General features: G+C 36.4%; 1 protein-coding gene across 4 annotated transcripts in view; it reads right to left on the reverse strand.

Moving 5' to 3' along the window:
* The window catches only part of FARP2 (FERM, ARH/RhoGEF and pleckstrin domain protein 2), an 84,951-nt gene that overhangs the window by 48,580 nt on the left and 21,842 nt on the right, over positions 1 to 14,529 (reverse strand). For all 4 annotated transcript variants that reach the window (XM_060767966.2, XM_060767964.2, XM_060767965.2 and 1 more), the window contains exons 4-9: positions 12,959 to 13,001; positions 11,775 to 11,853; positions 10,262 to 10,359; positions 7,824 to 7,938; positions 2,568 to 2,715; positions 1,254 to 1,349 (exon numbers count right to left, since the gene is read on the reverse strand). In XM_060767966.2, coding sequence (XP_060623949.1) covers positions 1,254 to 1,349; positions 2,568 to 2,715; positions 7,824 to 7,938; positions 10,262 to 10,359; positions 11,775 to 11,853; positions 12,959 to 13,001 — 579 coding nt within the window. The remainder of the gene's footprint in view (positions 1 to 1,253; positions 1,350 to 2,567; positions 2,716 to 7,823; positions 7,939 to 10,261; positions 10,360 to 11,774; positions 11,854 to 12,958; positions 13,002 to 14,529) is intronic.

The raw sequence follows: 14,529 nt of genomic DNA on the forward strand, positions 1-14,529 counted from the left end.
TACTTGTGAAACATCACATCTACAGTATGGTCACTACTACAGGAGATACACAAGTAAAGCTCAACAGTAAAAAGAACTACAATAGACCTTGAGCACTAGTAATATTGCTAATTAGATTTGTGTAAAGATAAGGTATGAACCAAACAGAAAAAAGAATGTAGGCATTTGTGTCTGCTCAAAGTGGTGAGCATGAAGTCAATTGCAAGTCCTGAGATGAAGAGGTTTAAGTTAAAAGTACTAGCTTCTGAGAACCAGAATGGTGTAGTGGTTTCAGTGTTAGATTAGGATTCTGGGAGGCCAGGGTCTGAATCCTACTTAGCTATAGAAACCCACTGGGTGACTTTGAACAAATCCCATTTTTTCACCCTGAGAGGATGACAAAGACCCCTCCCCCAACAAATCTTGACCGAAAAACCCCACAAGAAATTCACCTTATGGTCCCCATAAGCCACAAGTTATTTGAAGACATACAAGAGCCACTGGAGAAAGGCAAGTGGACACCATACACAATTTCAATCAAGTTTGTTCTAACTAATGACTTGCATGTATACAATAGCTACCCTAAATAATGTCTACTGTCATATAAACTAAAAATGACAATTTCAAGGAAATCTACAAGAAGCAAGGATATAAAGAAGTCTTGCTAAATTCTTCCATCCGTTAAGATAGGGGGTAAATTGGTTAAATTGAGGATTACTAGTCTCTAGTCCATGGATGAAATTGATAATTTTTCCACCAAGATGCAACATTCATCTGTAGAGAACTACCATGATTTTGCATTGTAAAGCAAAGTATACTACATTATCATAGGGAACACAGAAAACTACCTGGTTTATCAAAAAAATTCAAACAATACATCCATTGTATTTAATTTTTAAAAAGTGCACGCAGCAAGACATAGAGAGCAACCCCTCTATCAAGACCTACAAAAATATATGGTTTCTAAAATGCTAATGTCCTTTCTTTTTTAATTGATCTAGTTTTTGTGATGATTTGATTTCTGCATTTGTTTATTTTTCATTCTAGATATTCCATTCAAATATTGACTGTATCTACAATAATCTTCTTGCTGTACAGAATGTATAGTACAGCACTATATTTGTAAAGTGGTTAAATTATAACATTAAGTATGCATCCTTTATTAATATTAAAAACTACAAGACCTGTGAATACCTAGGTTATGCAAACAAAGCTAGATGTGTTTCTGCTAATAGTTAAAAACTGTGGAAGAGATGTAATGATATTTTACTTACATGAACTTCTGGGTGAAGCTTGATGAGGAATCGTTTTCTCTTGAAGCTTATCTTTCTTATTTTGGACCAGTTAAAAGTATTGATTTTTGTATTACCCTATATTAAAGGCAATATGAAACAACTGAAGAAGGAATGTACTAATGTGCATATGTAAACAGAATAAAAGTATTGATAACTGATGTTCAACACCCTTATGATGTATTCAAAAGGATTAACAAAATAGATAAGTTAAAAGCTGAATTATCAAAAATGCCTAGAAGTTTCTGGTTTTACATTTATTTATTTTATTTATTTGCCGTATTTATACCCCACCCTTATCACCCCGAAGGGGACTCAGAGCAGCTTACAAACAGACATACGGCAAATATTCAATACTGATTATACAGTTAACAAGGGCAGACAACACAAACAGAGGTAAAGTCAGCTTCTCAAATGCCAAGAAATCATGATGATAAGAGTTCTGAACAGAAGATAATTTCTGTAGTTCAGCAATTATTCTGTGGAAAAGCCATACAAGGTGATTTAGAACAACCTGTACTATCTCACTTACAGGCTTAGATCTCTCATCCAAACTCTACTTCTACATGTAGTATGTGCTGGTAGCTAACAATCCACTACTCTGCTGCAGATTTAATTTCATGATAGAGCACACTTAGATGTTCAGCCAATATCACTATGTAACATGATTTTTGTTCCTGTGTTCTAAATGTCATTTCCTAATTGGTTCCATCATAAAAACGTGGGAAAAGTTTATTAAACTGCAAAAACTTTGTTTTTGCGGGACAGCCTGCAGCACATTTTGCTAGTTTTTCAATGAATATTTCATATAGTCTCAACCAATTCAACACAGTTTGTGGCAGCCACAAAAATGAAGTTTCTGGAGTATAACAATTATGTAGTGATGACTACAAAATGACAGCAAATGAAGGAACACTACCAATGTTATGAGTGACTGACTCTTTCCTGGTCTTTATTCTGCAGAGTAATGAACTCGACGTCTATCAAATTTTTATTACCACTATATTTCCCCACCATACCAGATACTCTAACATTGCTTTTTGGCCTTATCAGGAAGTGGGGAGAGAATATTAAAGGATCCACATTTGAAATGGCACCCCAGAGCCATTAAGACTTCCATCTATGACTGATGCCACTCCACAAGTTATAGAGATTGCTGCAGCACTGAGAGTTCAAACCATTCATACAGATATTAGACCTAGATCAGTTATATGGTTACTCAGACTTCTGAGATAAATATAAAGTCCTGTTGCCATAACTACCAAAAGTTTATCATGTTAAAGAATTATTTCTTACCTGGAATACCAGGACACCCGTGTGTGAAACAGCCAAATTAATCTTTGTCCCCTCACGGTCAGATGCCAGGTGAAACCTAATGCCATACATCTCTAACTTCCGAGCTATTTCAAGTACTTGGAAATCTGATTCAGCAGGAGTTTGGCCACTATAGTAATCAAAATAAAAACAAAGGAATTATTAGTTAATTAGTGATATTTTTGCAAAATAGGAAATTTAAGGAAATTTCTGACATAATGATTCAATAAGCCACCACTGAATAGCACAGCAAATTAAACACTGCATCAGAGAAAAGGAGAAAGCCTTCACAATATTATAAATAAATATGTGCAAATGGTAAAGCACAAGGCTATCTATTCATTTACTGATACTCCACCCTTCGCTCAAAATGGGTTTCAAGCAAGAAATAGCAATTATAACAAACCTCAAACTCAGACATTCACCCACACAATTCAGAAACTCATGGTTGATAAATTGTGAAAGTGTGCTTTCTTTGGATTCTCCAGTCATACCACAACTGGAGTTGTGATCAAATGCTCATTTTGAAAGGCAGAGAGGGGACAAAAGTTGCTGAACCAGCTTCTACTTCTGTTCATTGATAGAGCCAGGTTGGCCATCACTATGGTCACAATGAAGGAAGTTAAAGGTCCCATGATACTTGGGTCTCCTGGTTCTTGAAAGAAGCCCTCAATCCACTCTCAAGAATAATTTATAGTGAAGTCATAATGAGATTCAAATCCAGTAGTAATTGCTATTTACAAGTGATGCATTCTTAATTTGCTCAATCTGGTCTGGAAACATTTTACATTTCCTTTTACAATTTTAAAAACAAATACTATACTCTACAATTCTGTAAAAGTTGTTACATTAGCAGCTATTCTCTGAAAAAAATGAGGCTAAAGTGTAAGATGAGGGAAGACCCAAAAAGGTCTTATTGACTACTTAAAAACAAATAGAACGCAGTAGCAAAAAAATGATTACATTCACATATATAGATAAAATTGTTGTTGGTAGCTCCAGAGAGATTCATTTATTACAGAGGCAGGAAAGGTTCTGTTCATGAAGAGAAACAAGAGGTTTCCTTGGCACGCTGAGCAGTTACAGCTGTGGTGGTGATTGTGAGGTCTGGGAGGTAAACTGACCTCTGTCTGGATGACAAAAACTGCAACCCAACTTTGTGGTTTGTATGCATTAGGTTGCCCTGTAATATGTTAGGTAACATTCAGTAACAGCTCAGTAATGCAGTTTTCAAAAGATCCGTTGCATGCAGTCTCTCTGACAGTTTTCTGCCTGCCTTGGAACCCATTGTAAATACTTTTACAGATTGTTTACTAATTTGAAATGGGATGAAGAATTTGATTTCATCTTCTATCATATTCACCAGTTATTTTAAAAGTGAAAACAAAAATATTCAATTTCTTCTCTCTGGCTTGCAAAATGGAAGAGGGGAACAAACTGGATATAAATGGCTAACCACATATGAGCTGCCAAAATATGTAGCCATAAATATATTTTCCTATGCTGCATTATTATTTATTGACATTTCCAACCTATTTTTGTGACAAAAAGAATTCAGTACACAATGCCTGCCAAACAACTATGTGGTTTTAATTAAATTGCCTTGAATCTTCAAAAGATACAGTCTTTTTGAAGTGGGGAGCAAAGCAGGAATTATTCCAGTAGATTCACACTATGCAAACAAATGTTTACAAGCATAAAGCAGTTTCGGAGTAATTATCTTCAGATGTTTTCAGTTGCCTAATCCTCACAGACTGGCCTGAAAACAATCTGGTCTAATTTCGTTATCCGTTAAGTAGATAAATCTGCTTAGCCATCCTACTTCCAGTCCATTGACATTTAGAGAATTTTCATGAGAAGAAATATATTTCAGCAAAAGATTTCAACAGATCAAAAACGTGTTTTTAAAAATAATTTTGTTCTTGTAGAAAAAAATATTTGAACATTACTGCAATAATCTATCAAACAGGTGGCAGATATCTTGAGAACAGAAGAGTCAACTACTGCAGTCATTTTCCTATTCGTAATTTGAAAAAGTAGAAAAACACATTGTAAAACACACAAGTGAGCAGAACAGAATTTCTCCATAGGCATTCCTAGAGGTTCATGTATACTACTACAGAATAACAATGCAACTTCCATGTTTGGTAATAATGAAGTCAGCAGGGCCATGAATGATGTACCATTAGAGAAAATGGGTGAGTAGTTTAATTGCTGGTGAGCTTTTTATTTTTAATGCCCTCTCCCAGGTTTGTTTTTCCCTTGTTGAGAAAAGCTTCTTTTTCGAAAGAGGTTTTTATTATGTCCAAAGAATACACAACATTCTCAACATCACTGATATTGACTGTAAGCTGCTCCAAGTCCATTTTTGGGAGATGGGGTGGGGTATAAATAATTTTATTTATTTATTTATTTATTATTGTTTTGCATATGATTTATTTCCAATTTAACAAACAAGTTAGGGTTAGGGTCTTTTTTACTACATCACTTAACATTATATTTGTATGTATTTCTTTTTCCCAAGGCTCAGAATGGCAGCAAAGTGCACTGATATTAAATACTAACTGTTAAACCCAACCAATATGGTGTGAAAAGCATCTTCTTTATCTTGTCCGAGTCTCTTAAATATATTATGCCATTATGACCTGCATATCATGTTTAGATATTTTTAAAAAAGATTTGTACACAATGGAAAATTTGACAAAATCCCAAAGTCTGTCGAATATCACTGTTAAAAAAAGAAGCATGTTGAAAATGTTAACAATAGTACTCAATTGAATGTCTATGTCAGATAAATCAGATGATGTTTAAATTATAAATGTTAAACTGTGTACTAATAGTTTTAAATGTATTGCTCTTATATGTTGTTTAAAATGATGATTTAACTAGTTTATGTGTTATGTGTTTTTAACTAATAGTTTGTTTTGTATTTTAAATGATGCTGTTCCTCACCTTGATCCATGGGGAAAGGTGGGCAAGAAAGATGATGATGATGATGATACGGTAATACACATTTGATACATAGACTATTTTGTCATATATTTTTTATTGTCCAAATAAGTTATAAGAAATAGAGAAAAATAAAAAAACCCTCAAAAATAGAGTAACGCAGGAAGAATATTGACTGAACTTAAAATTCGTACTTAGACAAGCAACTACTAATAGTCAACTAACCATTCTTTATGAAATCCACATACTATTCATGAGATACTGTGGATCATCTCCAGGTTTTAGACTAATTTGAAACCTTTCCATAAGTCTTAAGTTCAGACTTCTGAAAGAATAGCATTTCAGGGTGGGTGTCGGCCTATCCACTTTCATACTGGATTTGTATGCATTCAGCATGTAGCCCCTGGCAAAGTATTCCTGAGAAAGTGTAACCTTCAGTAAAGAAAAAGGTTATCTACTCCTGCAATGAGTACACCTGTGAACAAGTGAGCAGCTGCTGAAAAATTTCAAAATAAGGTGAGGACGAATCAGAAGAGTCATACTTTTAATAACTGAAGGCATGAAGCTTTTAATTCTTGAAATATCTGGTTTCTTATCAGAATGTATTTAGAAAGTACCATATTTTCCGGTGTAAAAGACAACTGGGCGTATAAGACGACCCACAATGTTTCAATTTAAACTATAGCGTTTAGGATATACTCCGCCTATAAGACTACTCATCTTGCCAGCCCCTGTACTTTCTTTATATTTACATCTCCCAAGACTGGATAGCACTGAACCACAGCATAGAAAGTGGTGTCAAACGGCATGAATTCTACAGAATTTTCCTTCTCTGCGTTTTGCACCACTCTTCCCACCAGAGGTCTTGCTGGCTGAGGCCTCTGGGGAGCTGTAGTTATTCTCAGGTGGAAGAGGCCCCTTACAGCCTGTTGCTCTGGGCCCAAAAAAAGAGAGTGAGAGAGAGAGTGAGAGAGGGAGGATGCAGGTTCCCCTTTCCTTTCTTTATTCACAAGTGAGGCGGAGTTATCTCAGCAGCATGTCCTTGGTCAACACACGTGCCAAGGGAAGCCAGGGGGAAACAGCCTTCGCTCCTCTCCTACATACAGTCTCCCTGTCTCACCAAAAAATCTCATTTTCCAAAGGCTGGCGGGAAAAGATGGGTGGACTGGCAAGGGGCTGGCAAGATGAGGCTGGCAAGATGCATGCGGTCAGCCTCCAAATCTGGCAAAGTTTTCCTTAAAGGGGCAGGGCGAGGAAAGGCAGAGATGATTGGTCGGAAAGCAGCGTAAGCATGGCCCCTTTAAATATTGTTTGTGGGTGAAGAGATGAGGTGGTTTTGTTTGAGTATTCTTCCGGGGCTTGTGCGACCGGCACTTAGAAAAGTAGCTTGCCAAAGAGGGGATGTCGCTTCCTTTGGGAAAGTTTCAGAGAGGAAACCCTAATGCCATCAATACTGACAGGCAATGCAGTGAGAAACCGTATTATATGATCAGTGTAGACTCATATAATGAAGCTGCTGCGCCCCTCGGCTCCCTAGGCTCCCGCTTTCAGCCTCCCCAAGGGACTCCTCCATTCCATGCCTGTTTCGGTTGACAGTGCGGCGGCGACACAAGGCTGGGAGCCACTAGGCAATGAGGAAGAGAAGCCTGAGTATATCCCAACCTTTACACCTAACATATAAGACAACCCCTGACTTCTGAGAGGATTTTTCCGGATTAAAAAGTTGTCTAATAGGGCGGAAAACACGGTACATTAACTGCTGTGTTTATTATCCCACATTTGTTTAGTATAGAAGCAGATATTTATTTATTTGCTGTATTTATATCTGGCCTTTCTCGCCCCAAAGGGGATTCAGAGTGGCCTTACAAAAGGCAACAATTCAATGCCATAACAAACAAATGCAAGTAAGCATATACATTAAAACATAAATTTAAAAGTCATATAAACATTAAAACACATTATTAAAACCATGCAATCCAGAATCACAGTCAAAGTCAAAAAGCTATTCCACCTCAAATTCACTTGTGGTTACAAAAGTGGGTTGCACACATTTGATGGATGGGGAGTCTAAGTAAGATATAAGTGTGAACCGCAGAAACCAGAAAGACTATCTTATCATTTATAAGATTAAAATGATATATGATGCAGAAATTTCCTTTCACTTCAGTCTGTTAAAAATCAAGGATTCAACATGTATTGATAACATCTTCCTTGCAGCATTGGTGTCATTTTTCCAAAATGTAAAAGAATGTACTGAATAACAGAAACAGAGTATTATTTTTCACTTACATGTGTTTCCTGTGAAATTCAAGTATTTTTCCTTGCAATCTATCTTGGTTTGGGAAATATTGATTATTTTTAAGGTGTTCTCGGTCCCCTGATTCATCAAAGTCTCCAATCTCCGCTGTGGTAGAAGAGAAATATATAAAAGAAACTGTTCCTTAAAACTGCAATTGCATAGGTCCAGCAAATTTTTGAAGGCACTTTCATTTATGAGATTAGTTACTCAGATCAACCAACATTCATTCTTTGGCTTTTCTTAACAAATATGACTATTACAGTCATTTTGAATGTTTGTCAGACAATTAGGTATATTCTGTTTAAACCTATGTTATGAGATGCCTTGTGCTTCATACAGTAACCTTTTGAGACGAATGTCAGAAAGGTTTTTAATATTATGCAAATAATTTGGATTTCAATGTGATTCCTATTTGTTCACAACTCCATGCAAGCACTAGTCTACCGACTTTTCTAATCACTCTCACTGACAGTGCTCTTAAAAGAAGAGAGGAGAGCTACAACTCAGTAGCTGAGTACATGCATTGCATTCCAAAGGTCTGAGCTTCAATATCTGGCCTCTTCAAATAGAAAAAAGGAAAGAATCCTTCCTGAAAAACTGGGAAAATGTTGTCGGTGTTCTGTCAACAATTATCTGATTCATTAAAAAGTAAGTTGCTGTTATGAGTTTCACTACATACACATTTTTATGGGTAGCTATGATTGAATTTTATAACACATGGTTGTTTGCCATGAAATAAACAAGAGAAATGGGGACAGAGTTCCTAGTGCTGCCCACAATCTGGCTGATAATAAAATGCTGATTAATCATGCAGGAAATGCACCCATAGCTGTCAATTCAATGTGGTAGAAATCATGCACTATGAGAACTGGCTTAGGGAGCAGGGTATGTTAACCCTGAAGAAAAGGATGTTAAAAGGTGACATAATAGCTATATTTAAATATCTGAAGCACCTCATATTGAAGGTGGGAAAGACTTGGCTTATGCTGCTCTAGAGACTAGAACACGGAGCAATGAATTTAAACTATAGAAATTCCACTTAAACATTAGGAACAACTGCCTGAGAGCTATCTGACAGTGGAATATGCTTTCGTATGGTGGAATCTTCCTCTTTGGAGGTTTTTAAACAAAGGCTTCTTTTGTGAATTCCCTGCATGTTTATTCAACTTTTATTATTCTATTCTATATTTAAATATTTGGAGGGATGTCATGTAGAAATTGCTGCTCCAGAAATTGAAATATAAATCAATGGATTCAATTTCTAAAAAAAGATATTCCACCTAAACATTAGGAAGAAGTTCTTGGCTGCAAGATCTGTTTAACAGCAGAATAGATTGGCATTGGAAAGTGGGGTGCTCTTGTTATTCAGAGGCCTTTAAATGGGTTCAATGGGCATTTTTCAAGAACACTTTAGTTGCGTATTCCTGCAAGGCAGGGGGTTGGATTAGATTGCTGTTACAGTCCTTTTCAACTCTTTTAAGATTCTATGAATTTGCCCAAAAGATCCTGAATGGCAATAAGGATGATAAAGAGGCAAAGAGAACAAACATAGGAGTGAACAGTGAAATTACAGTATTCTTTAAATACTTCAAGCGCCATCACAGAAATGTGGGGCAAGGCTGTTCTCTGTTGTCTCAAAGGAAAGAACCAGATCTAATGATCTTAAATACAGGAGGATGGATCTTGATTGAACATCAGAAAAAAAACAAACATCTAGACAGTGAGAATGGTTTGGCAATGTAGCAAGTTGCCTGGAGAGATGGCAAGAGTCTTCAATTTTCATAACATGAAGGAATTCTGACACAAGCATAGGCACAACTCCAGATGTTCCCTATAGCATCATGATCCTGAGCTACTTAGCGCTTTAAAGGTTAAAACCAATACTCTGAATTGGGCTCAGAAGCTTACTGGTAACTGTGCAGCTGACACAGAATTAGTTACTTTTTCAGATTTCCTTGTCAGTATTAACATCTAGACATCTATATTTCATATCAGATGCAACTTCCAAACAGTCCTCAGAGGTAGTACCAAGGAAAGTGCATTTTTAAAGTGTAATTCCAGCCAAAAATTTATAATTTAAAAATTTGGATAGCACAAGGAAAGGTTAACATCCCTGTTCTGTTTGTTTTTCTGTCTGTACCACTGTTCAGATGATGTCACCTCATTTCCTGAGTCAGTGATAATAGGATTTTGAATTTTGCTGTGGAAACAAGGATTGGCGATAAAGCTTCAATGGAGACCCCTTTTCCTCATGATAATTCTTCCAGGAGGAAATTTCCCTTTCAAGTGGTAGAGTTCTCTCACTTTCTGTTGTCTCACCCCCATTCTTAACTATGAATAGTTTGCAAATCAGGTGTTTGTAACTCAGGGACTGCCTGTACTAATGAGAAGTAATGTTACATTCCCATAGGCCACGCTTGATACTAACATTGCAGAAGGTGAGATATGAGAAGTGCTGCTGTGTTATCATTGCAGGTAAGGTGTTCCTCTGCTAGATCCCTCTTGATTTGCAATGCAAATAGATACCTAAAAAAGAAGAATCAATAGCATAATGTCTTGTGTGGCAAACAAACCATTCCAGCAAAAAAAAAAAGAGTGTAAACATTAGCTGCAGCCAAGGTCAGCAACAGTGCATGATTAGAAGTGGTTCATGCAATACACTATGGCTATGTATCTATGCAGTGATGGCATTGTTTCCGGTTGACTCACAATTAATAACCAAGAGAAAAAGTATATCACTATTATCAACCTAGAAGTTGCTGTTCAGTGACACACACCTACTGTCATTACATCCTCCCACTGGCTTTTGCTGGCCAACATATCTGGCAGGAACAGTAACACTCCTGGAGATAATTCAACCTCATCAAGTCATACAACAGTGTTATGTATAGGGATGGTGACCTTTAAACCAAAAGTGGCTAGTAGCTAGAATTGAACAGTTAGAGGACCAAAGGTTCCCCATTCTTACAAGTTTAGACTCCATCCTATACAGAACGCGCCATGGAACACATAGTCCAAATTCTTTACCAAACATAACAGAACACACACACTCCTTTATCTTCCTTGCCTTGGCGGAAACTATGGAAGAGGCTCTTTTCTTCCAAAAAAGAAAAGAAGCTCCCATAGATCTTGAATGCATTCACAGAAGTCATTTAGAAGTACAAAGAAAAAACCCTTAGAAAACAAGAGAAAGCCAGTAAGTAAAGCTGGGTACAAAAATTGACATGGATTGAAATTAATTAACAACATAGTATGTGCAGGTGCAGTGAAGCAAAGAATACTAGAAATACAAAGCATGGCTTGGCAGAAAATCTAGTACTAGCAGTTTGATGGTACAAAGATCTGCTCAAGAATGTTTCAGTGAATCTCAGGAAGAACACTGAAGAAATATTTCCTGCTTATAACATGCATAGGAAAACATTGGTCTAACAAGATAGACTGGGTTTGAAGGACAAAACTTAGATAAACCATCCTAGAACTTGTGGGGCACTATTCCATGAACTGACGTAACAGAGTAACACATAAACTTGTACTTTTCTATCACATAGTGCTACTTCTGGGGGAGGGGGGGGGGCATTATCAGCTAAATCTTATGTATGCTGACTTAGAAGTAAGTATTATCATGTCCAAGCCATGAACACAGAAAGTGACAACATGCATTTTCTTCTCAAGGAAGCTACATTACCTAATCAACCCACCCTTCTGAAATAGACACTTTTGACCAATTTTGTGAAATGTAAATTCAATTTGTACACACATGAAAAATCTTTTCCATTACCAAATTAGGTTAGGAAAAAAACCCAATGTTACTGAAACCAAAACAAAACTACACTCAAACATCACCATGAGGTCCTAATTTCTCAGGTGTTAATTCAAAAACCCACACCCCCTACTCAACAGTTCCACAGAAAATCATTTAGATATTAACAAGTATTCTTTACCTGGTATATTCCTCTTGCAATTGACCAGGATCAGGAGGAAAGAACTTTACAGCGAGACGAAGCATTGCATTCTTTGGTCCTATGGAAAAGTCAGTATATTTTATTATCTTTTACCTTCACATTTGGAATACTCAAATTGAATTATTACTGTTAAAATTCAAAAAGGAGGTCACGAGAATTAGCTATTTATGTTGTCAATAAGTTGCTTTTGAGCAAATGTTTCGATATGGAACTGGCTGCAATTTCAAGTCTTCCCAAAACTTTGTACATATTGCTGCTATAGGATAAACTTTACAGGTGGTAAACTGATGAAGCATCTGGTTTACCACAGATGAAAGCTATCAATCAGCTTTAGCAAATGGGCTCTAGAATCTCTCCACAGCAAGTGTTCTTATTTCTGTTAGTATGAGCAATTGTCAACAGTTAAGAGGCCACAATGACCCTCCAGAAGATCTTGGAGAGCTGTTGCTTGCTTCACACACCGCTACATTTTAAAGGTTTGACCTAAATGGCCTTCAATGTCTCCTGGGCTGTTTTCCTGTTTTAAAAATGCTTCTTCTGAGCTTAAAAGGGTTGAATTGGAGCCCCAAATCCTGGTGAGATTGCCCCTGCAACCTCTAAAGGATGTTTTAGCTAGGAGCCGGGGGAGTGTTGTAGAATGGTCCTTGGGACTGTTTTTAGCACATCAAATTTTAAAAGGTACTCACAAGGAAGACAAGAACAAAAACAAGTAACATTTTTAGAAGGCACCTAAGAGCATGAATGTGACTTTATAAAACTCATGATACATTTTAAGTCTGAAAAGATATGCTGATCTATGAAATATGTTGATGCTGTATTTATTTTATTTTTACAGCTTATATTTAAATGTTATCTTCAATTTTGTTGTGATGTAACACGCTAACCCCAAACATGGGTATGAATGTTGAATTAACCAGTGGAAATTTCATCTGCAAGCTACCTTAAATAACTGCAAGCTTTGCTTTGCTTTTCCAGGTGTGGAAATAACACCCTCAGCTACTGATTAAACTACTCACAAGACTGCTGTCATGCTTATTGAGCCACCTACCTTCAAGTTTTTAAAAAATACCCTCCGTTATTAAGAGCACTAAATAGCTGTATTGTCCATTTTTACTTTAATTTTTAAAAGAAATTCATTTGAGAAAGATATTATATGTACTTACTTCGTATTTGTTTAATGGTAGGTTTCATGGGCTCAAGCCAAATCTGAAGGAAAGGAAAGAAAAATAATTAGTTAAACTGACAGCAAAAGAAAATCAGACTTTACTTGTTTTGAAAGCAGTATTTCCTCTAATTAGTGGTTTTAACCAGTATCTTAGCTAAACAGTAAGTCATTTAATGCAATGTGATATCATTTGAATTGCCTTGGCTCATTGCTAGGGAATCCTGGGAGTTGTCATTTTATGAGGCCCTAGGTCTCTTTGGAAGGGAAGGTTAAAGACTCTGTAGAACCACAGCTCCCACGATTCCATAGCAATGAGCCAAGGCAGTTAAAGTGGGCTCAAACCACATTAATTCTACAGTGTAGATGCACCCTGGGAAAAGAAACTATCTATATAAACTTGGGTGCCATAGAATCCATGGAGCAAGGAAACTATGAACTATCTCTGGGAATGTCAAACAAGAGACTGTATGAAATCTACCATGACAGTTAGGATACAGGGAATTCAAATAGCATAAATAAATAAATAAATAAATAAATAAATATTGGGACCCTTTCCAATGCATATATTAGTTGCATATTTACATACACACATCACAAATAACTTCATAGGCTTTTTCACCCATTGAGAAACCAACTGACGTATCACCAGTCATATAAATCTCTGCTATAAACCTTGAAAAATAAGTACTATGAATTGAAAGCTATCATATGTACATTGTAAATAGCTATACCTAAATGTGAACATTCTGCCATTAAATCAAGTACATCGTGCACATTTATATAACAATCTCTTTACAAGATTTCTTAAAACCCTACAATCTTTAAACTTTTGGTTTGGAAGATCTTGGACTGGAAGCAAATCTAACAGATTTGTATATTAAGAAATATACAGGTTTTAAATCTCCTTCACCAAAAACAGAAGGAACAAAAAGAAACATTCACAGCAGTTTTGAGAGGTTATGCATTACAGAACTACAGTAAAGTTGCCATTGTATAACTTCTTTAGCTCAGAATGTAAGGTTTTTTTGGCAGAGTAAATGATATATAGATGACTAATAATAATAATTTATTCATTCTTTCAGCTCAAAGTAGGGACCAACATAGTCAAACACATCTATAAAATCACATGTTAAAAACACACTGTAGATAAATCACAATCATAAAAAGCATATCTTTAAACATACAAGTATTAAAATACATGAGACTAAAGTTAAAACACCATAAACATAGAATGCCATTTAAAAGTCATAGTTAAAGCTAACTGGGTAGGTTCTGACAGCTCATCTTCTGGTAGGTCATTCCATAGTCTTGGGTGGCTGATGAAAAGGATATCTGAGTGACAGTTGCCTGTTGAGTTCTGACTGGTTGGAGTAGCTACTTTCCAGAGAACCTAAGTGTCCGGGGAGGATTGTACGGGAGAGTGATCCTTTAGGTGACCTGGACCAAAACCATGTAGTGCTTTAAAGGTGAAAACCAAAACATTGTATTTTGCCTGGAAACAAACTGGCAGCCAATGGAGTGACTTTAGTACTGAAGTAATAAGCTCACTCTTAGATGATTCTCTAACTA

Source organism: Anolis sagrei, chromosome 3, assembly GCF_037176765.1.
Source record: "Anolis sagrei isolate rAnoSag1 chromosome 3, rAnoSag1.mat, whole genome shotgun sequence".
Taxonomy (NCBI): Eukaryota; Metazoa; Chordata; class Lepidosauria; order Squamata; family Dactyloidae; genus Anolis; species Anolis sagrei.